The following is a 26254-nucleotide window of genomic DNA, read 5'->3' as shown; positions in this document are numbered from 1 at the left end:
AATAACAAGAAAAATCTCAAACAAATCCACTGAAACTGATCATGAGCTACAGTGTAAAACAGACTGTTAGTGTTCTAGACTGCAGTGGTTCCTATCTCGAACTTTACGGTCAGCTCATGATCAGTAGTTACTTTAATTTCCTGTTATCAAATGAAAGAGAAGGCCAACTGCTAAACAGCTGAACAAATAATATAAATCAGTTGTTTTAATTCAGATTGGTAACAGCATAAACTGCTTTCCAAAAACAACGTTTTCATATAGGTAAATGCTGCAACGCAAAGATCCTCTGTATGTCTGGAAATACATACATTAAATGCATTTAAAGGATTTTCTTTCATTTTATTTCTTGAATTGGAATTTTAATCGCCAATAATAATTACACATTTAAGGAGGTTGATACAATACTGAACAAATATTCAAGAGGAAAGACTCTCTCTCTCTCTCTGTCGGCAGGTCCCAGTTCATACCTATATTGTTGTTGTTGTTGGGGTTTCTCTGTAAATGATCAGGTACAGACACATGACTGAAAATGAATGTAAAAAGTAAGTTCAAAGAAACGTTTTAGTAAGTCTTCCAAAAAGCCTGACGGCCTATTGGTCAAGACCCAAAACAAAAAGAAAGTCAAGTGGCCAACTAGGAACTGAATGGGACACACTGCTTCTTTATGTTGGCGGTGGCTGTAGCTCAGGTGGCAGAGCAGGTCAGCCACTAATCAGAAGGTCGGTGGTTCGATCTCCAAATATCCTTGGGCAAGATACCCATGTTTGCCTACTGGTGGTGGTCAGAGGGCCCGATGGCGCCAGTGTCCGGCAGCCTCGCCTCTGTCAGTGCGCCCCAGGGCAGCTGTGGCTACAATGTAGCTGCCATCACCAGTGTGTGAATGTGTGTGTGAATGTGTGGATGACTGAATGTAGTGTAAAGTGCTTTGAGGTCCTTAGGGACTGAGTAAAGCGCTATACAAATGCAGACCATTTATGTTGCACTTTAAGAAGCTTTATAAAATCAAGCAGCTTGAAAAAGGTTATAATTCAAACAAATACATATTTCTAATGGTGGTATGAAAATAGGGGACAGATGTTACTTTTAATCAAAGACAGATCCATATTGTTAAGTGATCAGTTTAGCTTTGTCAGGTCACAATATGCTCAGGGAGAACGAAACATGAGTAGAAGACATCACCATTTTGAAGGGTAATAGTTTTTTAAAGAATTGCTCTGAGTAAATCTGTGCTATTGTAATTTGAAGTAAAGAAATCATTCTACATTTTATTTTGCTTTATTTAATTGTTTCATAGACACAACAGCCTTTTTCCATATTTCTTTATACACAGTTGTTCCTGCAAAAGATGGAAGTTGTACAAGCCTTTTACAGCTCCCAACATTTCTGTTTCTTTGACTGTATTGCAACTGTAGGACAGAGTCTCTTCAGGAGTCTTTTCTGCTGGAGAACAGATGCCACACCTTAAATCCACAGTGTTAAGAGAAAGCATGGAACTCATTCATTTCTAAGCCCTGATTACAGCCCTGAAATACAAATTCAACACCTTGAATCAACTTCAGATGTCTACATCATGTATCAACAACTAACAAGGAGACAGGCCTCACCTGGCCATGAAATATACTTTGTAAACTGTCAAATTATATGTTAACCTCTAAAAACGGGAGACCATAAGCTCTTTGCATGATCTTACACTGGGGCAGTGAGTTTATAGCAAATCCTTTTAAAATGCATCGACTGACAAAGTAGCCTCCCTGCACATATATAACAGGAATTGTGAAAATGGACATGGCTGTAATTCCTTTGATGCACACGCTTCTTGGGGCCTTGGATGTCTAAGATTGTGAGTCCAGTTCCAAAAAGTTCAGTGTTTTCATTGAATGACCTGTGCGGGTTTTCCTACATCTTGCAGTGCAGTAATACTTGAGGAGACTAAAAGTGAAATAATAAAAACGAAACCTTTTGAAACAGTAAAACATTAAACAGAAACAAACCTACTCTGTACACTACCCGAAACTAAAACAAAAAGTCAAACTAAAATTGAAAGAAAATTAAAACGAATTAGAAAATACAAAACTGCAACAAGTCATCGCAAGTTTCCTATCGCCGTCCCACCCTTTACCCACAGTCTCACCCTGCTTTTGTCTTTGTTTGTCAAACAAGTGCACTGCTGTCGTACCTGTAGTTCATAGCAGGGATGCAAAGTGTGAGAGGGGCTGTATAAACAAGATTTTGGAATAACTTAAAATAAATAAAAAGGTGTAGATTTAGATTACTAGATGATGAACCACTTCTGGCATCTGTGTCTCCTCGTGAGGTATAACTACAACACTGACCCCTATTCACGATTCCGTGGAATTACACGTGAGCCGACGCGTGAATTTTACAGTACACTCACCTCTTCCTTATTTAGGTACCAGAGACGAAGCAGCAACAAAATAATTTGCCTTTAAATTCTGATTAACAGCGAAATAATATTCCCTTTTCTGTCACCTCATCATATTTGCTCTCCCCTCAGCCCATCATCGCGTCCATATGCAGCAATGGCGCAAAGAAGAATGTACTCAACATTTTCACTTTTGAGAGGAGAAGAAGACAAAGGGGAAATGGCGCCATTTACTGTTGAAAGTTACCGAACTTCTTAGTCAAGACTAAGATGGATCTTTAAGAGCTGCGAGCACCTGACACTGATCAGTGTTACGGTGTAGTGTCTGCGTGGCAGTGGAGCCACAGAGGTAGGCGGAGGAGCTGCGCTTCTGTTGCGCAATGCGTAGTATCGGGCTGTTGGGTCAGCACAGAGGAGTGCACGTTCTTATTTCTGGTCAACTTTAACTGACAGCAAAGCCTCGGTAGCTTAACTGTCAGCTTTTACGCCAACGCGAAGAAGCGTGAGAGCTGAAAGCTTGGTGTCGCGGTGTGAGAGCTGAATGCGTCCCGATTTTCTGCGAGTGCCGCTGAACTCCGAACAGGTGTTGGGAGGCGCGCCGCCCGGAGAGCGAACATGTCCAATGGGAGAGAGACAAACGCCGCGGAAAAGTGAGTACGGGAGGCGAGTGAAAAGTCAAGGACACGTCAAAAGTTGGAGTTGTTTCCCACAAAGTGTTTATGTGTGGGTCTGTCCACTTCAGCGGTGACATATCGCCCGGCAAATGTTGAAAAGCCACCTGTGCAGATCTATAAATGTGATTATTCGCCTTTGTCTGTAGCAGGGAAACGTGAATGAGCAGAACTTTTTTCAATGTTTTTAAAAAGTTTGTGCTGCACCAGGAAGGAGACTTGTGTAGTTTCGCATTCTTTCACGTAGTGAAACGGAGAGTGTTACTTCAAACTACAAGTTAAAAAAACTCAATTAGGCTTCCGTATGTTTTTAATCGAATATTTTGTCCCACTTGCTGCGATCTTATTAAACAACGAGTCTTTTAGGCAAATTTCACAAAGTAAACACGCCTGCATGTAAACGCGGATGTCAGCTTTAACTGGGAGGCATGCTAATCGCTGAACCCGAATAGATCTGGTCCATTATCTCATGCTAATACTGCAAGGCTTGTTTTACCCTGAGTCACAGGTGTGTGTGTGTGTGTGTGTGTGTGTGTGTGTGTGTGTGTGTGTGTGTGTGTGTGTGTGTGTGTGTGTGTTCAGCAGCTCCTCTGAGATGACCCTGAAAGAGTGTTTGGATGACTGTATGGAGGCGTTGGATCTCTTCCTTAACAACCACTTCAACGAGAGCCTGGAGAAGCTGCGACCAAGGTGACACAACAATCCATAGTCAGGTTTTAGCTCTCCGGAGGTTTCATGTAACTCTTACGATGCAGGCTGTATGCGCTTGTGGTGTTCTTGCTTTGTTTCACAGTGTTCACATTTTCAGTGTGATGTCAGCAGTATTTTAGCCTTTGGTGATATTTAGAGACTTATATGGTGTGAACCGTGAAGCAGTGGCCTTCCTGTCAGGCTTCAGTTCTCCAGGATATGAAGTGTTTGCCGAAGCTGACGCCCAAGGTCTGACTGATTCAACAGCGTACAGACTGTTAGGCCTGCAAAATAAACACTGTGCACAAGACGGACTGGGATGGTGGAAGAGATAGAAAGAATAAAAAGAGCCAGATATTTACTCTTATCTTTGCGCAACAGGGAAATGCAGTAACTACATGTTTGCTTACAGCCTGAGGTGTGTGATGTTGATCCTGCAACTCTGTGTTTTTATGTAGAGTGAATGAGAGCATGTACCATGCTCTTATCTACGCCACAGTGTTGGAAATGCAGGCAATGATGACTTTCCAGCAGGATGACATCACCAATGCAGGAAATACCATGAAGAGTGCCCAGGAGGTCTGTCAGAGGTCAGGATGTCGAGATTGTTGTCCCCTGATTCTGTCTTACAAAGGTTAACGATGGTAACACCCCCCAATCCTCAGCTTGGATGCAGTGAACTATTCTTCCACATTCCATGAGCCACAGAGGCAAATATTAAGAGCTGCATGTACTTTTATGGCTCCCATGTGACCATAGTACCAGTTTGACTGTGTTTGCATAATAGAATTCGCAATAGCAACTTCTTAGATAAGAGAAAATAGACACATTTGATTGGCAAATGGTTGATGTGTCAGATAACATGGCCGCAGTAGTCAGTGTCTGAGTGTCCTGAAGTGCCATTTGATTTTTATTTTCAGGTTTCGACGGAAGTCTTCCAGCCTTTCCAACAAATCAGCCGGGGGGTCACTTTCTGAAGGTAAAAGGCTTAAATGTGCCACTCGTGTAGTTTTAAAGGATCCTTCCAAAAATGCAGAGGAGAAATGTCTACTGTAAGTCATTTTATTTAGTTCCATTTTTTTGAAGAAGCCAATTTCCCCATCTGCCTGTACTTAAATAGATATCTTTAAACACCCCTGGACGTTGCATATTCGGTGGGGAAAACGTTTCTTTACTCATGCCAGTTCTTTCTGCAGTCTAGGAAGAGTCTGACACTAAGTTACTACATCTGGATGAACAGAATCCACATTTTGGAATCCTCTCAAAAAGTTCCATTACACATTGATATACCAACGTGATCTCAGACACTGCTAAAAAACTGATCATAAGCGTGCATAATTTTTACTGTGTGTGCCACCTTGGTTTAATGTGATACCATTCCAACATGCTGTCATGTATTTTGCATGTAGTTTTTTCCAGTGTAGCTGAGGCTGATGGGAGTGCAGGTTGTAGACATATATAGGAAAAATGAAAATGACAGTTGAGCTAAGAAAAGAAAACCAGGATAACCAAAGAATTACAGTTTAACAATGCATGGAAGTGTTACTAATGTTGGCTCAAAATTATCCTGCAACCAAAGTTATAGATGTTGAGTATTTCAGAATGCAGCTATGTGATTGGCTGGCAGACTCATACTTGTACCTGTAGATCTGCTTTAACAGTGTGACTTAAAGTGCCTTAAACAGATCAGAGAACCTAGAAAAAGGAAAATGAACAATAGTTGTTCCAGCACTGACGGACCCCAGCTATTAATGAACACATTCAGGCAACTTTTGTTTTTCATTCCTTGCTGTGATGCAGCAGTGAAACCATTCTTTCTGCAGTTGACTCGCCGCTCTGAACCGTTGAGGCTAGGACCCTCAGCTCAGAGTTCTTCCTCTCCACATTGCCACATTCTTGCATAAAGGGGCCTGTATGTCTGATATTATAGGGTCTTGCACTATATCAGGGGTGTCAAACTCAAACACACAGTGGGCCAAAATTCAAAACTGGAACAAAGTCGCGGGCTAACTTTAATATTTATTGAAAAAAAAATCTTCCTCCAGATATAAGAATGAATCTTTTCTTATGGACTCAAATAAGTTTTGCTGGAAAACTGAATATGGAACAAGCAAAGCTTAATACTAAACAATATATATATTAGCTGTATAATACCAGTAGGCCAGCTCTAATAGTAATTTGGTATGGCTTCGCAGGCCAAATGTAATTAGGCTGCGGGCCAAATTTGGCCCACGGGCCAGAGTTTGACACCTATGCACTATATAAATAAAATGTATTCGAACTGATAAGCTGACTAAATGTCTTCAGTCAGGATTGCATATGGAGGGTTAAGCTAGGAAGCACCTGCCTGGTAGATGAACACCAAACACAGGAGTATACCTAGATTTTACACTTCATCATATATAATTTATCATTTAATCTGTGTATACATGGATGTGTTTTTGCAGTGCAGCTCCATGCAGAAGTCTGTTATGCAGAGTGTCAACTCCAAAGAGCTGCCCTCACCTTCCTGCAGGTGCAGTATGCTAATATCCTTCTAACAAAGTAACAATTTCTCTACACTTTCAAAAACAGCACAACCTCCCAGTCTAGTCTTCTTAAGGCTGCACAAGCTGTAGAACCTGCCTCATATAACACATAGCATGCAAAAACCATTTGTGTCATGTTAAATTTGTTTGCAAACAACACACAGGTAAACTGTAGCGATGCATTCCTTGCACTGTTTTGCAGGATGAGAACATGGTGAGTTTTATCAAAGGAGGAATCAAAGTACGAAACAGTTACCTTATTTACAAGTAAGTAAACAATGAAACAAGAAGCTGTTTTTAAGTAAATGTGTAATGTTTATAATGCAGTATAGTAATTAAAGTAATTCTGAACTTTACTTTCACTTGTCTGTATTTAATGTCTAAACAGAAATCAGTCACTAAAACATATTTGCACTGTGATTATTAAACGGCTACTTCACCAGTTTTACAGTTGAAGGATTTGCTGATTTATCACAACTGCAAGTCCAGAATATTGTGAGATACAAGAAATGATGAAGTCAAAGCAGTCTCGAATAAGTGTTTCCTGAACGCTTCCATGTTTTTACTTTTCATTAACCTCTGTAGTAAAACGGTGATATGATAAGCTGTGTGATTAGAAATGCTTGTCTTTCATAACGCAGAGAGCTGCATTCCTTCATAAAATCGCACCGCTGTCTCAAAGAGCCCAGCCACGTTCACTTAGAGGGAGGAATAGCATTCGGGATAGGGGCGTTTAACCTGGTATGTCCCACATTATATATTTGCACTGCTGGGTGGCTGCATGTGTATAATTACGTGTTTGTATTATTCCGTTTATCAGATCTTCTTTGCTTACAGACTCTCTCTCTCTTCCCTCCGCGGATACTCAAAGTTTTGGAGTTTGCAGGCTTCTCTGGAGACAAGGTGCAATGAACATACACGCCCACCTCTGTGTATTTAATCATTAGCTGACAGCTGTTATTTTATGATACTTTCTGTTTTCTTTTTAATCCTGTTCAGGAATACGGCTTGTCTCTTTTGAACGATGGTGCGACGGGGATGAACTTGCGCTCTATGCTGTGTGCTCTGCTGCTGCTCTGCTACTACACCTTCCTCACATTCATACTAGGTAGTGCTAAAAATCAGGGTTTTTTTTAAATCATTCCTACAAGACGCCTGTGTTATATTATATGTCCATTTTATCCTCTCAGGGACAGGCGAGGGAGAGGTGGTGGAAGCTGAGAGATTGCTGAAACCTTTCCTTCTGCGTTACCCACGGGTAACTTACTCTAATTATTTAAAAAAGCTTTATAAAAACTTGTCTGTATTCAACTATTGTCCTTACTGGACTAGAGACTATGAGACCTTTCAGTCAGGTTTCAGGGCCTTTCGTGGTACTGAGTCTGCTTTTATCCTTCTATCTCAGTTTTGCTGGACTTGAGTGCTGCTTTTAACCTTTTTGACTGTGACTTACTCAGTGAGCGCTCGGAGACTGTGCAGCAGTCAAGCATGTGACTCCCCCTGGGTAACACTTTCCTATGTCACTTAATGTGACACCTGGAGTTCCACAGGCATCTGTCCTGTTCTGTTTTTCTTTGCTGCATGCTCCCTCATGGTCAAATTATCTGCTAACATAACATTTCTTGTCATATACAGATGATTTATGGTTGTATTTACCTTTTGAGTCTTGGAAATCACTATTACATAAGAAGGCTCGATGAGTACATTTTTGGATATCCCACACTTTCTTACAGTTAAGTCAGTTCAAAACCGAAGCTCTCCAGTATTAACTGAGAGGCTGAAGCATTACCTGAGCTATTTAACTCCTTTTATTAAAAACACAGCTTAAAAACTTGTGACACGTTTACAATTAGACAAACAAATCAATGCTGCGGTAAAGATCAGTTTTTTCCACCTCAGAAAAACCTCCAGACTAAAAACATCTTTGCAACCTTCTGATCTGCAAAGGATTATGCATGTCTTTGTTACTTCTAAACTGGAATATATTGGAGTATAACTCTATACTGTTATTAGCCTTGCACTGGCTAATTACAGAATCCAGTATCCAGAAGCCTTTAATGGGGTTGTATATACATATGTGGTAGATAATGCTGCAGGATCATTAATGTTGGCTTCTCGGTCAGTCTGATCACGTTGTGGTCAAACTTATTTCAGAAGGAGCTCGTGTCTTTGCTGTTGTTGCACTGAAACTCTGACCTCAGACATCAGCTGTAACAGGTTTTGTATTTAAGGACAAACCTTTTTTGTTAAGCGTTTGGAAAATGCTGGTGTCTAGAACTGTAATTGGATGATGGGCTGTTGTTGGGACGTGTCATGTAAACATGGTGAATGTGTGCAACGTCAGTTTTGTTATTCTATTTTATTTTAGTGTAAAGCACTTTGGTTTTAAAAGTGTTATAACGATGTTGTTTACCAACTGTGTGTTAGTCTCCTGTAAATGACTCACAGACTGGGGTGGATATGCATTGTTGCTAACAGACAACATTTGAGGTGGAAACATTATGTGAGAAAATCAGTTCCTGTCAGTTTAATTGTGATTGGTTGATTCAGTCTGCAAGTGTGAGATAAAATGGAAAAAGGAGTCCTAAAAACATTTGAGGCTATTTTATTGAACTTTTCAGGGTTTCCTTGTGACTAGCTGGCCTGTAACTACAGGGGTCCAACAAAGAATGGCCACGCATCATACTGATGTCTTCGGAAATTTATTTCTCTCTCTCTCACACTCTTATTGTCTTCAGACACCGTGAAAACTGAAGAAACACAAAGTTTACAACATAAATGTTTTGAGCTTATCAGTCTCTCATATCAGTGTCCATAAACAGTCTTGTGCAAGCAGAACAGAAAAATGCACAATAATGGATATCACAAAAATGTCCTCTCATTACCAGTGTAGAACACGTATGCAACATTATACAAACAATATACATGAAACCATACCGTGTGCGCCTCTTGGACCACATGCAGAATAACATTAACGCTGAGGCTGTAGATGCATCGGTAGCCATGTATCCATGCTAGCTCCACAATGCCATGGTTGTGCTCTCAACCAAACTCTGGTCATGTGACAATTACAAACTTTACCTCATACAAACATTACAGCACTTTACACATTACAGCATGAATCTATCACAGAAACATGAAATAACCAACTTTATTTTAACTGTCTCAGGGACAGTTACATGGCCTGCTGGTTAGTGTGTCAGCAGTTAGTTTACCAGCTATGGTAAACCTTCGAGGTAGTCATGATGTTTCAACCATATACTGTACCACAGACTAAACTATGATTCAAGCATTAAAAAAAAAACCCTTGAAGACAGCTATCACCCCCAACCCAGTAATGTCTTTTGCAGTCCAGAGCAGCTCAGTTCAAGGCTGTCATAATCAAACGCTCTGCTACGTTAGGCAGCAGAATATAGCTTCCAGTTTTCCTTCCATGTTGTGAGTCCCATGGAAATAAAATCTCGTTTAATCAATACAAAGAATGAAAACTAGCGTGCCTGCACTCCTGTCAGTGCCATTGTGTCTTTTGTAACTGTCGGTAGCACTGGCTGCTCTTCAAATACGTCCATGTTTACATAACGAGTAAGTATTTGGAGAAGAGTCTTTTGGTTTGCTGCTTCAGATTTGACTGATTTTATTTTTTTAAATAAATACACCAACTTATGGAACGTCGATACTGTTCTTTAGAGTTCATTATTAACGTGTCATTTCTGTTTTGATGTTTAAATGTTTTAGTTTTGATGACATGGCAGAAGCTGACTGCATTGTAGTCAGCACTGTGACAACTGGCTGATTAATAAACACATTTCTGATGATCAAATTGTTTTTTTAATCTAAATGTGACCTTTTTTAAGTTCCCCATTAACTGAATGTGTTTGGGTTTCTAACATTTGGCCAGGCAGTGCAGGACACAGGGCTGTAGGAATTTTTAACTCATAATTTTTAGTATTTGAAGTCAGCACAGTAGTATGGTGGTTAGCTGGATTTGAATCCAACAGCCAGCCTTTCTGTGTAATGTTGGCATAGGTTTCCAGGTACTCTGGCTTTCTCCCACAGTCCAAAGACTGTTTAGGTTAACTGGTGGCTCTAAATTGTCTCTAGTGTGAATGTGAGTGTGAATGGATGTCTGTCCCTCTCTGTTAGCCCGCTATGTTGGCGAACTATCCGTAATGTACCCCGTCTCCCTCCTTATGACCACTGGAATAGGCTCCATCCCAGTTCTGACTCTGAATTGGATAAGCAGAAGAAAATGGATGGTGGGATGACATTAGTTGAACTCATATTTGCACACACGAGAGTAGCTGATAAGAGTGGAACTTAGCAACAAAGAACCTGTATGGAGTAATGTGGTTAAACTTTGACCAGTTGCAGTTCCATACACAGTGAAGGATCCTTATAGTGGTCAGAACAAACGTATGATAACAGATGGGAATTTTGGCCAAAAAGGCAAAACCGTATCATTTATTATTGCCAAACATTTCTGTTTTTTGTATTGCTTGTAAATGTATATTGTCTCTGACGGGTTCACGCCATAGTTTTCACACAGTCGTTGATTGTATTCACGTTGCCATCCATCCACACCTTGATTCCTTCGACCCGATACTGTCTCAAACTTCCACTCGCACGATCCTTGCCGAGGTCTCTCGTCCATGTCACGCTTGCTTCATGCCATCACTACCACTCCGCATGACGCACATTCTCGTAAATTCACAATCCTTCTCTCTGCTCCACCTTTTACTCACAGCCCATCCCAGAGAACAAACTGAGCGCTCGGATGAAAATTTCTTGATCAAACACTGCCAAGAATGATTGTTGTGTGATGTGCCTGCTTCCAGGTAGATGAAAATTTAACAGTGTTTAGATTTGTACATTTTTCTCTTTTCTCTAGGGGGCCATATTCCTCTTCTTTGCTGGTCGAACTGAGGAAATCAAAGGGAACATTGATGAGGTGTGTCAAGAAAACATTGCTTGATTGCACTTCTTGAGGGTATGAGGAGCATTTATGATACGTCACTTGCTGTGGCAGTGTTTCTATGTTTTTAAGGAAATGAGCTCCAAAAAACCAGCGCCCAGTGTTAATATTAAATGTACAACATGCCTTGTCACTGTCCGTGTTCTTCTGCTCTACGGTTTAATTTCTCTGCGCTTCCAGGCAGTGAAATTCTTTGAAGACGGCTGTAAGGCCCAGCAGACATGGAAGCAGTTTCACCACATGTGCTACTGGGAGCTGATGTGGTGCTTCACGTACAAGCGTGCGTGGAAGATGGCGTACTTCTACGCTGACCTGCTGAGCAAGGAGAGTCGTTGGTCCAAGGTACAGAAATTATGACGGGAGAAGATCAGAATAAAATTTATTGTCAGACATTTTGAGGATTTAATACATGAATCCTTTCTTTATGGTTCTCCCTGTTAGGCCATGTATGTGTACATGAAAGCTGCTTACCTCAGTATGCTGCCTAAAGATGAGGCCAGGCCTTTTGGGGAGGACGAGGTAGAACTCTTTAGGTAAGCAGGGATTATATCCTTACTTCCTCTTTACCAGTATAGATGCTGTGAGGTGAGCGGTATAGTTCACGTAAATGTCTCTGTGCTTTTTGCTTACAATACAGACAATATTTAAAAAAACATAGCTACTGTGATGGCATCCTCTGCTTTCTGTTGTTCTGTTTTAAACAGTTGGGACCAGCATTTCTGCCGTCGCCATCTTGGTTGCAAAAAAATAACTAGACACAATAAAGAGGGACGTAGGTCACTGCGTCACATTCATTGGTTTGTGAATAACAGGTCCTTAACCAATGAGCATGTGGTTTCGTACAACAGATAACCCTCCATTCTGAAACGTGACATGCCTAAAAACAGAATTTTATTTCTTCAATAAGTAATATTACCACAGGTATCGCCATCTGGCGCTTTCAGTTAGAATACAGGTTTCAGGCACTTTGGTTATTGGTTTCATTTTTCACATGGATGAACACCGTGGTACATTTTACAGCTAAATGGGAGGGATATTTTTCCTTTAGAATATGAAGAAGACCAAACTTTGATGTGAAAATGTTAATTAGTGTCTTCCTGCAGATTGAGTAGGCACCAGTTTGTGGAAGCCAACATGTTGCCCTGCCATCTTGAATACAGTGGCCTGGATGGACATAGCTATTCCACTTAATCGTGTTTAATCACATATGTGGTTAGAGACCATCCACATATGTAGCAAAGGAGAAAGGAACTCACAGGTTTCTTGAAAAACGGAAAGGAAAGAGACAACATGACTGGCATCTGAATAAAATCTTATCCTCTTCCTCCTTACCTCAAGCCTCATCTCCTGATCTCACGTCAGGGCTTTAACAAAGGAAAGCGTGAAATGACATTCTTATTTATTCCCAATATTGTTGCAATTAGTTATTGTCAGCAAATAGACATGCACTCGTCAAATCTCCAGACAGCTAACAACAAAACCACAAACCAAACCACAAAAACATCTTGTTGTTAGCTAACATTATATTAGCTGGTTATAAGCTAACATTAAGCCAGCTAATTATTGGCTCAAGGGTCCTAAAAGTCAAACTTTCCCTCTGATAAAAAGAGATTACATCCTTACATCACATGGGAGTTTATTTGCTAAGTCCAACAATGTTAAATCCATGTCAAAGAAATTTTCACTACTAACACTAACTAACAGCAGCTAACAGCGGCTAATAGTGGTAGCCCTCAGTAACTCACCTCCGTATCGCAGTCACTGGAAAGAAGTGAGCTTCGCTGGTCAATCGATTTTTATCCTTTCACAAAGTCTTGTAGCCTACTTTACAATAAATAGACACGGACACATATTGACAGCTGAGGTAAACAGCAGAGTAACAGCCTACACTCACTACGATGCCAAACAGTCACATGGTGTACTTAGTAACTGAATCATTCGTTGGTGTGTCTTTGTATATCCCCTGTCATTTTAGACAAGTGCCCACCTTGAAGCAGAAGATAGCGGGGAAGTCTCCTCCAACGGAGAAGTTTGCAATTCGTAAAGCCAGACGCTACAAGGCTGCCCTCCCAGTCAGGTTACCTGTACCAGTGCTGGTAAGAGTTACGAAATAAAATAAACACATATAACGACTGCTATGTTTGATTAAAAGAGCGTCCCAACAATATGAACTGCTTCATTACAGGAAATGATGTACATGTGGAATGGATTCAGTATGATCAACAAGACACCAGAGCTAACTGAAGGCATGATGCAGACGTTGGTGGAGGCAGAGCGCTCTCTACTGGAAGCTCCTGGTATTGCTGCCCTTTTCCAAACTGTGAAACAGGAACACGCAGTTTTTCATGTTTGCTCATGGTGTCTGCTCCGTCCCCTGCAGTAAACGAGTACACAGTGGACGACCGCTGTGTGATCCACATGTTGAAGGGCCTTTGTTTGAAGAATCAAGGCCTCCTCCAGGCTGCTGAGGAGTGCTTTAACAAAGTGTGTTCCAGGTGAGCTCTAGCAGAGTTTCAAACGCAGGCAAGTTATTTCCTGCTCACAGTGAAAGCAGTTTCTTCAGAATCAATTAATCTTGTGTGAACAAATGAATATCAGCCTTTCATTGCAACGTTTTTTTTGGCAACACTGGTTAACACACTGTGTTTTCTTGAATTAGTGGCAGAAGAGGGAGTACTTCAGAATCTTACTACTTTCTTCTACTAAAACCTGTAATACAAGCTTTTTACATCAGTGTTTTCTCTGATTTTCCAAACATTGCATAAATTCTGCAGGTCTTCCTTTTAAAACGTATCAGGGTAACTCTTCATTGGACGTCCTTTCAGTGCCCTGTTTGTTTTGCAGCCATAAAACTCTCATCTCACTACGTCACAGTGTGAATATTTGCGTGGCAATCAAGAAGGACTTCCAGCTTAAATTACACTGACAGTCCTCATGAGAGACGTTTGTTTATTCACCAAATTGGTCAGCCACCTGCAGCACAACCCTCAGCCTTCCCAAGGATGCCACATTGAGTACAGTGCAGGATCAACATCATAGCCTATGTCTTAAATGAATGTCCGTGTTGAATGAATATTTAACTCGCTTCTTATTGCAGTGAAAAGAAGATCAGGTTTGACCACTACTTGGTGCCCAACTGTCTCGTGGAGCTCAGTCTGCTTTACATAGACCAAGGCAGAAGGGATGAAGCTATTAAAATACTGCACAAGGCCAAGTAAGTTACTCCTTCAGTCTTCACTCTCCATATTATTGTGAGACTTCAGCATTCTGTTTTGAATATAAAAGTTTGCACTACTTTTCTACCATTTTAGCGGCACTGGCAGGGAGCTAGAACCTTATTCAGCTGGCTTTCAACTGAACAAGCCCACATAGTGTGCCTCACATAGCCACGCGTTTTTGCTTCCATTTGAGTTCAGTCTGAGCAGATGATGAGCCCAGCTTCACTTTAGTGCCAATGGAATGTAAATGAGTAGTAAATGACACTAATTAGTTGGACGGAAGTTTAAAGTGCTGGCATGCTGCACCACAAAACAAAATTAGGTATACACTCGCTGGTCAGTTCATTAGGTACACCTTGGGTTGTCATGATAGCGGGTACGTAGCAGTCATAAAGGACTGGGCACAGTGTGCCAAGATAATATCCCCAGCAAAATTATCTCACAATCAGCCTGAACTGTTAATACAAGGCAGGGTGGATCCATGCTTTCATGTTGTTTATACCAAACGTGACCCCACCTGAACGCTGTACAAGAAGTCGAGACTCATCATACCAGGCAACTTTATTCCGATCTGCTATTGTTCAGCTTCAACGAGCTCATGTGAACTCAAGACTAGCTGACAGGAGTGGCAACCCAGTGTGGTCTTCTGCCGTTGTAGTCCATCTGCATCGAGCTTCAACACCATGTGTGTTCAGAGATGCTCTTCTGCATACTTTGGTTATAACAAGTGGTTTTGTTATTTTATTTTATGGTGTGTTAGTATTGTAGTTGATAGGTTATGGGCTGTAAATGGTAAATGGCCTGTATTTGTATAGCGCTTTTCTAGTCCCTAAGGACCCCAAAGCGCTTTACACAACCAGTCATCCACCCATTCACACACACATTCACACACTGGTGATGGCAGCTACATTGTGGCCACAGCCGCCCTGGGGCGCACTGACAGAGGCGAGGCTGCCGGACACTGGCGCCACCGGGCCCTCTGACCACCACCAGTAGGCAACGGGTGAAGTGTCTTGCCCAAGGACACAACGACCGAGACTGTCCAAGCCGGGGCTCGAACCGGCAACCTTCCGATTACAAGGCGAACTCCCAACTCTTAAGCCGTTATCTTGGCGTAGTGTAAAATCGAAGCACTACGAAACAGCTCGTGTGTATCCAAAAGTAAACAACATTAGTGTACTTGTAAAACTCACAGAATCCTGAAATGCAAAATTAGGAAAATGATGTTTTTTAGGGGTTAAATAGGACTGCAGTAAAATGGTTGTTAGCAACTGTAGGGAACACTAGAGGTCACCCTATCCCTGTGTAAACATGTACGATCCATTAGCTGATAATGACTCCAGCTCTTCAAGCGTGATCCTCTTTAAGGGTGCCGATGCCAAACACTTTTATCCATTTCTCATCCATCTGCTTGTACTTTAGAAACGTGCATCCAACAGCAGCATATAATGTGTATGGCAAGTTAAGTTTCATTGCAGGACACGCCTTTACCACGTCTGCTGTTCTGACTTACAGGCACAACTACAAAGACTACTCCATGGAGTCTCGCACACAGTTCAGGGTGCACGCTGCTCTTGCCAAACTCAAGGCTGATCCCGGTGAGGATGATGACACCCACCTCTAAGACTGCTCGGGCTCCTTCCGCTGGAGTCTCCGATTCCCCTCACAGTTACAGCTACTTCAGTTTTTGACCAAAGTGCCTTTTTCAACAAGAGTACACTGGGTATGGTATTGCTGTGGTCAGGTTTACCTTTGTGTGATCATATGCACTCCACAATTTAAGCTGGACAAAGGTGTAATCTGTAGAATATTTGTCAGTGAGGCACAGCTGAGGGACCTTTAATTTCACCACCTGCCACAGGTTAACACACACTTATAGGCCATGGTTTTATTGTTTACACTGATAAACACCAAATCTTAAGCAATTGGAAGCCACGAGAAATATTTAATAGAATGAAAACCTAATGAAATGCAATGAATTTATTTTACTGTTCTAAAAGAGCTCTGTGTAATATGCAGTAGTCACTCCCGTGACGTCTAAGTACTACGAACCCTAACACATTAAAATATATTTGGCTTCTGAAAGTAATGTTTCTCCCAAATGTGGACTTTTTTTTAAATTCTGCATTCCTACAGACACACAAAAACTTTAATTTACCCTCAAAGTTTTTATTTTTCCCCACCAGCGAGTTTGGGTTGGTGTTACTTCATCATCACCGATGAGAACTTGGACCTTACAGGGTTAGACGCTGCTACTGCCACAGGTTTGGTAGTGTATGAGGTGTTGAGATGGCTAGAGCATTTCATGTGCAGCTGCACAAACATATTTTAGACAAAGATAACGAGCATGAAGGAGGACTGGCTCGTGCACTGCGCGCCCATTCTGTACGGGTGCAGCATAAGAGCACGGCAGAGCCAGTGAGGCTAAACTACGGCTTACTGCTGTTCACACTCAGCGCGTCGGTGCCGAGACACGACGTGCGCTTTTCAGAAAACTTGAGTGTAAAAATTATTTTTGTATAAATAAATTGTTCTCATGGATATCTGCAATCATGAAAATTGCTGAACTTGGCCTCGTGTCATGTTTTAAACACACCCACACCATCTGTGCAGAGGTTGTATTTATCTGGAGCAGTCCTGAAAAACTAAGTTGAAAGTTGGAATCGTCACATCTTCACAGAAGGACAAAACTTATTTTTAGCCATTTGAACGGTTCCATTGAACTGTACTACACAGCACACCTTCAAAACTATCAAACACAATCTGACCCAGGCCCAACAGTTATTTACGTCTTTAACGACTCGGTCCAAGACTATGAGGAGGCAGCAGGAGGTGCATCGGAGCCTGTTGCCTGTTCCTCTCTCAGTCTGCGTTTCATTAGTTTCTTCTTCTTCTTCTCTTCCTTTTCTATTTCAGCAACCATTTCCAAGAACTTGGGGCTGCGGGGATCCACTGCATAGCCAAAACGCTCTCTGGCCTCAGCCAGCAACCTTGTACGGCGAGCCTTTTCCTCCTTTAGCTTCTGTTTGGTTTCACGCTTTTCTCTGCGCCAGTCTGCTATCATCTTGGGCATTTTGGCCATGTTTGCGGCAATGAGCTTCTCTCTGCGGTGAAAATAGAAAAGATAGCAGATGTTAGTGCTGTCCATCATACTGGCTGGTAATTAACATTGATTTTGAGAGAAATGTCCTGGCGTGAATATCGTGGTTTTTACAGTAAATTTGGTACAAGCACTCATGTCAGAAGAACTTAACATAACTTCCGATTCCAAAACACAACAGTCTCAAGTTGCTTCACACTGTAAGGTGAACGGTGCCCAACAATCAAGCACTTTGCAATGGTGGGAAGGAAAAACTCCCTCTAACAGGAAGAAGCCTCCGACAGAAACAAAGGGAAAAACTGCAATCATCCATCTCAAGACAGCAAATGTCTTTAAAGGTTTTCTGATCAACTGTGCCATTTGCCTAAAGTAAATAATTAATGGTCCAAACTTTGAACACGTAGTATGACTGCTGTGAAATTTAGTTTCCTGTACTGAATACTTTTCAAGATCTACATCTTTTTTTTAAAAAAGGTCTCTTTGCTAACCCTCCACACCATTTTTCCCTACATCTGATTCAATGTTTGAAGACGAATATCCTAAACACATTCACTCGCGCATTCACATCTGTGGACAATTTGGATTAATCAGTTAACCTATCCCCACAAGCTGCATGTCTTTGGACGGTGGGAGGAAGCCGGAGTACCCGGAGGGAACCCACGCAAACACGGGGAGAACATGCAAACTCCACACAGAAAGGCCTGATGGTGGAATTGAACTCAGGACCTTCTTGCTGTGCAGCAACAGTGCTAACCACCGTGCTGCGGTGTACCCCGCCTCTCGCCCTATGCCAGCTGGGATAGGCTCCAGCACCCCCTGCGACCCTGAAAAGTATAAGCGGAAGCAATTGGATGGATGGATATCCTAAACACTTAAAAGATAAAAGGCTGAACTTTTCATTGCCCTAAATCAGGGTCTTTAATCTCCGGTGTCTTCAGTGTCTGAATTTTAATTTCATTTAAAAAGAATCAAGTGTTCCTGCAAAGTCTAAATTTGAGCACACACTAATAAAAATATGCCATATTGCAAAAGACTATTTCTGAATCATATGTAGTTGTAATAAACAGTGTAACAAAGCATGCAGAATAGTTTAACGTGAAATTCTTAGTAAAAAAAATGAAGAAAATGGTATTTTCATGCTGGATGGAGCAGATATTAGTCATGCCACAAAAATATCAGTAGGTATTATTATCTGAACAGAACAAAATTTGAGTTTCCAGATGGTATTTTGATTTTAACTAAGATAAGAAATTTGTTCAGATTTTTCATTTTCAAGTCCTACTCTACCTATCATTTCAAGACCTAGTGCCCTGGAGCTGACTAATAATTCAGGTTTAGTTTGAAATGTACAAAGAGATATTAAAATGCAACAATGTAGCATTTTTATTTATGTATTACAATTGTTGCAACACTCATTTAGACAGTCAACACACCGACCGTCTGATCCCTGCTTGCCTGCAGCAGTCGTGACATTAGGTTAGCATCTTGTGTCAGATTACCAGTTCGGCCATTTAGACACCACAGCTTGACCTCGCAAGACTACTCCTGTGAAATCATCCTGTTTGCATGACTCGTTTAATACATAAAAATAAATGTAGCCAAAGTTTTTACACTGCCACCTGAATTAGACTCCTGCAGGGCAGTAGCTCTCAAAAATGAAACGTATACATATATTTAAGAAATTATGTTCTCAGTTATAATTACAGTACCATCTGGAAACTCCAGTATTTCATTCTTTCAGTTTCGTTTTCTTTTTTCATATTTTAACTAGTCAACACAAACATTTTTGATGTATCTACCCTAAACTAGAAATCCTAATTCAATTTAATGTTAGGAAAGACCAGTGAAAATGCTGAGTTTTTAACTTTAATCGTTTTTGGAGATATTGATGTCCAAATATGGCCTAAAATTTCAAGGACTGTGAAAAAAACCCATCTGAAAGTCAATATACAAGTTCAAATTTAGCCATAACATTTTTATGCAAATCAGAAATGGTCAAGCAGAAGGCCGGTGCTGTCAGTACGCTCCTGCAGTGTTTTAGATTAACTGAAGGCTTTCAAGGGAACTTTTTAGAACAACCTGATAATAATAAATTAATTTGTCCAACCTAAAAGTAACAAATGCGTAAACTAGTTTTTCAGCATCACTCTCAGACAGGATGTTTCTAATTTTAGAGATACTGCACAGATGAAAGAAAGCAGTCCTACACATTTGTTTAATATGCGTGCTGAAGGACGTGTCCTGGTCAAACTGACTGCAAGATTCCTCACAGTGTTACGGGAGGCCAAGGTAATGCCATCCATGGTATCTGGATATACACCAAATACAGTGATTAATCTTAAGGTTAGCCCATCAAAATAAAACTTTTTCAAAAACCCTGAAAAACAAAACAACAACAACACAAACACAAACATCAGCCTCAGATCAACTTTGTCTGACATACTAGTTTCAAGGGAAACAACGGACCTGTGGACATACTCCAAAGCAATAAGCTAATAAAACGATGCCTAAGCTTTAAGCTTAAGTAGCTTTCTTTTTACCTGGCTAAATCACCATGGTAACTTGTGCTGAGAACATAACTTGGTCCAGAACAGTTTATGTTTGGAGTGTGTGTTTAAAATCAGCTGGAAGCGCCACGTTTTCACCATTTATTAAGTCTACAGTCTGTTTTGTGTGCGATATAGGTCCTCTCCTCCACTTTGCACATGCAAACTGTCGAGCTGTCCCCTCCCAACACTGCTGAATGAAGCCCAGCTGCAACGTTAAAGCAGTGCAAACTGTGTTATTGTCACTGGAATTTGCTTTTATGTTTGATCCCTCTGTAGTTCCAGCAGTCTTTTGCACAGCTGGAACTACAGCGACTCGGACACAGATTAGAAAACTGATCAGTTACATTTGCTATCCATCACCAAGAATGCCAATTAAATTGATCTGGAGACTAAACTTCCACATGTCCTTTATTAAGCTATGGGACTGTTTAATGTTCACTAATTCCTCTCAGTGTGTCTCTAACTGAAATAAGAGGCACTCGACTGATTCAATTTGTCTGGAGGAAGAGCCAGATGATGTGTCACAGTCTCCAACTCCATCCAGGAGTTTTGTTAAACCAGCTAACACAAAGAAAGCCGTCAATGAAGAAGGAGTTTTGGATCAAACTGTTTCACTTTTCTGAAAGTGAGAAGTGTAAAGCTGTATTTGTGTTAACATAATGGCAGCTTTTTCCTCCATATTGCATGAATGGAACAGAGAATGGGAATAAAGGGCTTTGTGCCGGGGGTCAGCTCGTCAGCAAATGTTTGAAGAAGAAAAACTGAAACTCCATCTGGCCCACTGGTCTTATTAAAGTGCAACTTTAAGAAGGAAAACAAAAACTTGGCCACAATACTTGGATATCACAGCTACACTTCAGAAAACCAACTGCGGACTTTAATCCATCACACAAATCTAAATGAGTTTAAAAGTATTACAGTTTCAAGAAGTTTGTCCTTAGAGATTAATGTAATTGTTGATTCAGCTGTGGTACACTACAAACTGGTCACGTAAGCCCAGAAACCATCAGTAAAGTGTTTCGAGAAGTCAAGACAGAAAGGCCTTCATCCATAGACTTGTACAGGACCAGAAGTCAATGTAAAGCCATACGTATCACCATCTGGTGGCCATTCAAAAGAATACACGTTAAAGGTTATTACACTTTGGCTTCACGCTCTTGAAGCTACGCTCGTCTTTTATTACCGTCTATGGTTTATACTCATGATGACATCAGAATGCCTGCGTGCAGGTGCTGCTATGCTTAGCTGAGGTCAGTTCACAGCTGATACCACCACAGCAAATTCAAGGAATGAGACTTGAGCATTTCTTGGAACATCTAGGACTACACTGATTAGACTGGACCTAAAAGATGGATGGCGATGTTTCACATTGGTTAGTGAGGTCATTTTGAAGCCCTGAGCTGAGTATTTGTGCTGTTGCCGTTTTGAAACCACATCTGATGAGTGAGGCGTTGATCTGTGTGTTACACTGTGGGACTCTGCAGGTTCGCAGTGTGACAACACAATCACGAGGTATACCCGCTGATGGTGCTAAATGAACAACATGTTTCCCACAGGCGATGTCACTACCCGATCCGTACCGGAAACCCGATCGGTACCCCGCATGCGCAAATCTTACGTCACTTCCTCTCTTTGCCAACATTGCGACATTCAATATATTTGAATGATGCGGTTAGCGCCCAGTTAGCTCCTAGCATTTCTCAACAGCTCTGCCTCCTTTTCGACTGCCCGGGACATTTAAACAATGGATAATCCGTATACAAAGAAATTCATGCTTTTCTCCTCAACAGAGAGCGTCCCCCGATTGAGCAACAGCGCCGTAAAATAAGAAGAATGGCGCCTAATTACAGAGTTAATAATGCAGACTTTGTAATATCTCACGTGTAGATTCATCAGCCAGATTAAGTGTTTACTGACAATTGACAGTGATAGCGCACATCATCATCACTATTCCAACAATCCTCTCCTCACAGACGAGCATAAACACACTCGACTATCGCTAAATCAACTTTAACACACGTTTGTAATGACGATAATTCAGTTTATAATAGGGTTTATTCGCTCCGTCAGCAGGTGGCGGTATCCTCGTACACTGGGGAGTAAACTGCCATTAAACGAACAGAAGAAGAAGAAAACATCTGCACATGCGCGGTACGGATCGGGTAGACCCGATTTGTACGGTCAGACTTTACACATGCGCAGTAAGGATCGGAGAGTCCTGATCCGTAACTTTCTTTTTATATTTCGTTTTTGTCTACATTGTACTGAAATGCTTCAATTATTGCAACCATTTTAAGATATACTTGTTATTCTTAACATTTTAACAGATACTCTGACCCATAACTATCGTAAAAGCTACGACCGGAAGTAGAAACCTTTCGCGCATGCGGGGTACCGATCGGGTTTCCGGTACGGATCGGGTAGTGACAGGCTTCTATACCTATGCACATATTTTCCAAACAAAGGAGTCACCCCTGGAAAAAAAAAAGTTTACTTTTCTTCTCAAACTTCAAAGCTTCGTGCATCTTTAGTTTACAGTCTATGGTAGGGCTGCTCAATTAATCGAATTTTAATCACGATTACGATCTGGGCTTTCAACGATCATTAAAAATGACTGAGCCGATTATTAGCCCCTCCCTCGTGCTTTACTCTCGCGCTGCTCCGTGTGGCAAATCGAGCGCACCTCTCTGCATTTCGAACACGTGTCACAACAATTAAGAGCAGCGGTCTCCAACCTTTTTTTGCCCCACGGACCGGTTTATGCCCGACAACATTTTCATGGACCGGCCTTTAAGGTGTCGCGGATAAATACAACAAAATAAAACTAGTACCGGTACCGAAAAAAAAGATTTATTCATAACACACATGAAAAGACCCAGGAAAACCGAGTAAACGATAAAAGCGATAACAAAATAACACTGAAAACCGATAAAAACCCTGAAAACCAGACATTTCACACCTGAGCCTCAACTCTCGCGGCCCGGTACCAAACGACTCATGGACCGGGACCGGTCCGAGGCCCGGGGGTTGGGGACCGCTGATTAAGAGGACCCGAGGGAAGCTCGGAAAGCTAAGCAGAAGTTATTTGGAGAGGAGAGTGACTGCTGTTGGTTGAAAAGAGGTTAAAAAAAAACTTCAGTGGTGTGGAAACATTATGGGTTCAGTCAGACGTGGATCAAGTGGACACAGTGTGTAAACTTTGCTACAATGTAGCTGCACCACAGAGCAACACTGCAAAGCTCACTAAACATAGATGTTTACATTTTTCATTGATTTTTATATTGCAAACATTTGCACTGTTATCAATATTTGCACTGTTTTATATTATTTTTTGACAATCTTTAAAGTTATCATTCAACACATTGTTATTGTTAAATAAATATCGTCAAATAATCGAGATCTCAATTTCAGTGAAAATAATCGTGATTATCATTTTTGCCATAATCGAGCAGCCCTAGTCTATGGTATCAACTCTGGGGAAGTTTCTTAAGATATGTTCAAGCTGGTGACTCTCATTATAATTATAACATACCTGTCTGTTTTAACAAGGATGGTTGTGTACATTTAAAGCTTCCTTGAGTCTCATGAAAGACATCTCGATCTCTGATTAACCAAAGTACGCCATCATCCATGCAGAGAACTAGAAAGTTAAAAGCCTTTTCCAGTCTGTGACTAAGCTAAAAGCTCAATGTGCAAGACAAGAACATGACAAAAGGCGTGGAATATGTTGTAAAATGAAAACATTAAGTCATTAAGCACATTTTCATATTAAAGTAACTAGTTCACAAACAGGGTCTCCGCTATGTGATCCAACAAAGAAACAAACTGGATGTGATCCAAGGAGTGCGGCCAAGGTTTTTTTTTTAAAAGTTGCACTCTAATGAGACCAGTGGGCCAGATGGTGTTTCAGTTTCTTCTTCTTTAAACATTTGCTGACGAGCTGACCCCGGCATGGAGCCCTTTATTCCCATTCTCTGTTGATATGTGCTGCATTCATACAATATGGAGGAAAAAGCTGCCGTTACTACAGCTCCAAAAAAAATAAAAATAATATTTTTTTAAACTTGCCCACAGAAACAAGGGAAACAAGATCAAAGAAAACCAATCACGCCTCTGATTCTTCACAATTATCCATCTTCTTCTACTTATTTGGGCCCAGATCAGCAGCCGAAGCAGAGAAGCTCAGACCTCCCTCTTCCAGCTACCTCCTGTAGCGAATCCAGGAGCCATCCTTGTCACAATCCAGAATGACCTCAGCTGGCTTCTTTCAATGTGGAGTAGCGGCTCTACTCTGGGCCTCCCCTAAATGACCAAACCCCTCACCCCATATCTAAGGGAGACATCAGCCTTCCCTTCAGAGAAAGCTCATTTCCACTGCTTGTATCCACAATCTCATTGTTTCGGTCACTACCCAAAGCTAGTGTGAGGATGTAGATTGACAGGTAAATCCACAGCTTAACTTTTAAGCTCAGCTCCACTCACACCTGAACACGACCCTGAAATTGTTTAATTCCTCCAGTTGGGCCACTCCGAGTCCTCGACTGTAAAGATGGATGGTGAAGTCCACTCCTCAACTCGGAGTGGGAAGAACCATGGCCTCAGACTTGGAGGTGCTCATTCTCATTCCTGCCTTTTCACACTTTCAAAAGCTTATGCCACAGTTCTCATTTTACTAGCATGGTTTGGGTCATATGAGAAGGAAGGACCTCCTGTGATGAAACGTGAAATTGACGTAAATCACACAGTTTGGCTTTTGCAGTGACTACAGGCCAGCACAGATGGAACGTTTTGGACTTCATTTCACCACTAATAAAAAAAAGACACCCATATCCATCTACTACAGCTGGAAGAAGGAGCACTGAAGGGTTTCTCACTACATGTGGAGCCCAAGCACCTTACTAAGGTTTTCTTTCAATGTCTCTTTAGGATGGTGGAAGACAGCTGGATTTGTCCACACATTTTCCTCTATACATTTAAAACCAGACCCTTTTCAATGGGTAACAATTCATTAGGCCCGCCACGCTGGTACAGAAGGGAGCTAAAGCCTGCCACTCTACCTTCTTCAGTACACTTAAGACAAGCTTCTATTTTATTAGATACAATTTCTAATTCGATTTGATTTTACATTAGCTTATTTAAAAATCCTGCTTTAAAAAGTGCTCTTTTTAAAAGCTTGAAAGAGAGAACTATGAAAACGTGTTGCTAGTTACTCTGTAAACGTGTTTGACAGAATGACAAACACTGGTGAGGACGTTGTCCGATAATGGACGCACTGACGTTAGCCATGTAGCCTTACCTCGCCAGCCGTTTTTCCCTCTCCTCCTTCTCCCTGGCTTCTATGTTCTTCAGCATCACCTCTAGCGGGGGATGCCACTGGGTTTCCTCCGCAATAATCTTCTCCAGCTCCTCATGTGTGGGCCACAGAGATGCAGGATCGATGCCCGACACAGAGCCATACCGACCGAACAGCTTCTTATCGTAGCGGGCTGTCTTCTGCCATTCCGGCGTCTTCTCGCTGTCCTTGTCCGGGATGTACGGGTTCCGGATGTTCAGCTTTAGAGGTTTGGGATTATAGGACGCTGTTTGTGATAAAGATCCACACGGAGAGTTTACAGAAAGCACAGCTTTACAAGATGAGAAGTCCTTTAAAGTCCTACATAAGGCAGCCGTCCTCCTGCACAGCATGTACGCCGCCATGTTTCTTCTAACACAAGAAGGACCCGGAGTGAAGTCATAGATGCCTACCGCAGTGCCTGTTCAATGCGACAGATGACCGTTCCGTGTGGTTTTTACATTCTTAATGTGACAGTAGTTTATTTTTTATGCAGTTTATTTTTATAACGTAGGGGCAGCACGGTGGCACGGTGGTTAGCACTGTTGCCACACAGCAAGAAGGTCCTGAGTTCAATTCCACCATCAGGCCGGGGTCTTTCTGTGTGGAGTTTGCATGTTCTCCCCGTGTTTGCGTGGGTTCTCTCCGGGTACTCCGGCTTCCTCCCACCGTCCAAAGACATGCAGCTTGTGGGGATAGGTTAATTGATTAATCCAAATTGTCACTAGGTGTGAATGGTTGTCTGTCCCTGTGTGTTAGCCCTGCGACAGACTGGCGACCTGTCCAGGGTGTACCCCGCCTTTCGCCCTAT

At 41.6% G+C, this 26254-nt stretch overlaps 2 protein-coding genes across 3 annotated transcripts; one reads left to right on the top strand and one right to left on the bottom strand.

Moving 5' to 3' along the window:
- Window positions 1–2701: 2701 nt before the first annotated feature.
- LOC146575396 (tetratricopeptide repeat protein 39A) lies at window positions 2702–16193 on the top strand. Of its 2 annotated transcripts, none has more exons than XM_085270096.1 (18): window positions 2702–3033; window positions 3640–3744; window positions 4203–4334; window positions 4665–4723; window positions 6192–6259; window positions 6475–6539; window positions 6914–7013; window positions 7110–7175; window positions 7272–7380; window positions 7463–7530; window positions 11161–11220; window positions 11425–11586; window positions 11686–11777; window positions 13220–13340; window positions 13430–13541; window positions 13625–13739; window positions 14342–14458; window positions 15978–16193. In XM_085270096.1, the coding sequence occupies exons 1-18, from the start codon at window positions 2999–3001 to the stop codon at window positions 16084–16086; spliced, it is 1695 nt and encodes a 564-aa protein (XP_085126222.1). In that variant the 5' UTR covers window positions 2702–2998; the 3' UTR covers window positions 16087–16193. The 2 variants fall into 2 exon arrangements, with proteins under 2 accessions (XP_085126222.1, XP_085126221.1); XM_085270095.1 differs by having other exon boundaries at window positions 3637–3744.
- Window positions 16187–25865, bottom strand: gadd45gip1 (growth arrest and DNA-damage-inducible, gamma interacting protein 1). Its single transcript, XM_085270097.1, has 2 exons — window positions 25408–25865; window positions 16187–17566 (listed from the first exon to the last, which is right to left on the bottom strand). The coding sequence occupies exons 1-2, from the start codon at window positions 25806–25808 to the stop codon at window positions 17275–17277; spliced, it is 693 nt and encodes a 230-aa protein (XP_085126223.1). The 5' UTR covers window positions 25809–25865; the 3' UTR covers window positions 16187–17274.
- Window positions 25866–26254: the final 389 nt, after the last annotated feature.

The sequence above is a fragment of the Mchenga conophoros genome, linkage group LG4 (genome assembly GCF_057382185.1).
Source record: "Mchenga conophoros isolate Kocher_MC1m ecotype Shallow Benthic linkage group LG4, M_conophoros_male_GT1.1, whole genome shotgun sequence".
Lineage (NCBI taxonomy): Eukaryota > Metazoa > Chordata > Actinopteri > Cichliformes > Cichlidae > Mchenga > Mchenga conophoros.
The sequence above is the reverse complement of the archived record's forward strand: the minus strand, read 5'-3'. Positions and strand labels throughout refer to the sequence as shown.

Excerpts from the sequence above, each read along its gene's own strand:
- gadd45gip1 (XM_085270097.1), bottom strand. The coding sequence starts at position 25,808 with ATGGCGGCGTACATGCTGTGCAGGAGGACGGCTGCCTTATGTAGGACT. Across the intron at positions 17,567-25,407 it reads AGGGAAAAACGGCTGGCGAG|AGAGAAGCTCATTGCCGCAA; the intron begins GTAAGGCTACAT and ends TTTTCACCGCAG.
- LOC146575396 (XM_085270095.1), top strand. The coding sequence starts at position 2,999 with ATGTCCAATGGGAGAGAGACAAACGCCGCGGAAAA. Across the intron at positions 11,221-11,424 it reads TCAAAGGGAACATTGATGAG|GCAGTGAAATTCTTTGAAGA; the intron begins GTGTGTCAAGAA and ends CTGCGCTTCCAG. Across the intron at positions 11,778-13,219 it reads GACGAGGTAGAACTCTTTAG|ACAAGTGCCCACCTTGAAGC; the intron begins GTAAGCAGGGAT and ends CTGTCATTTTAG.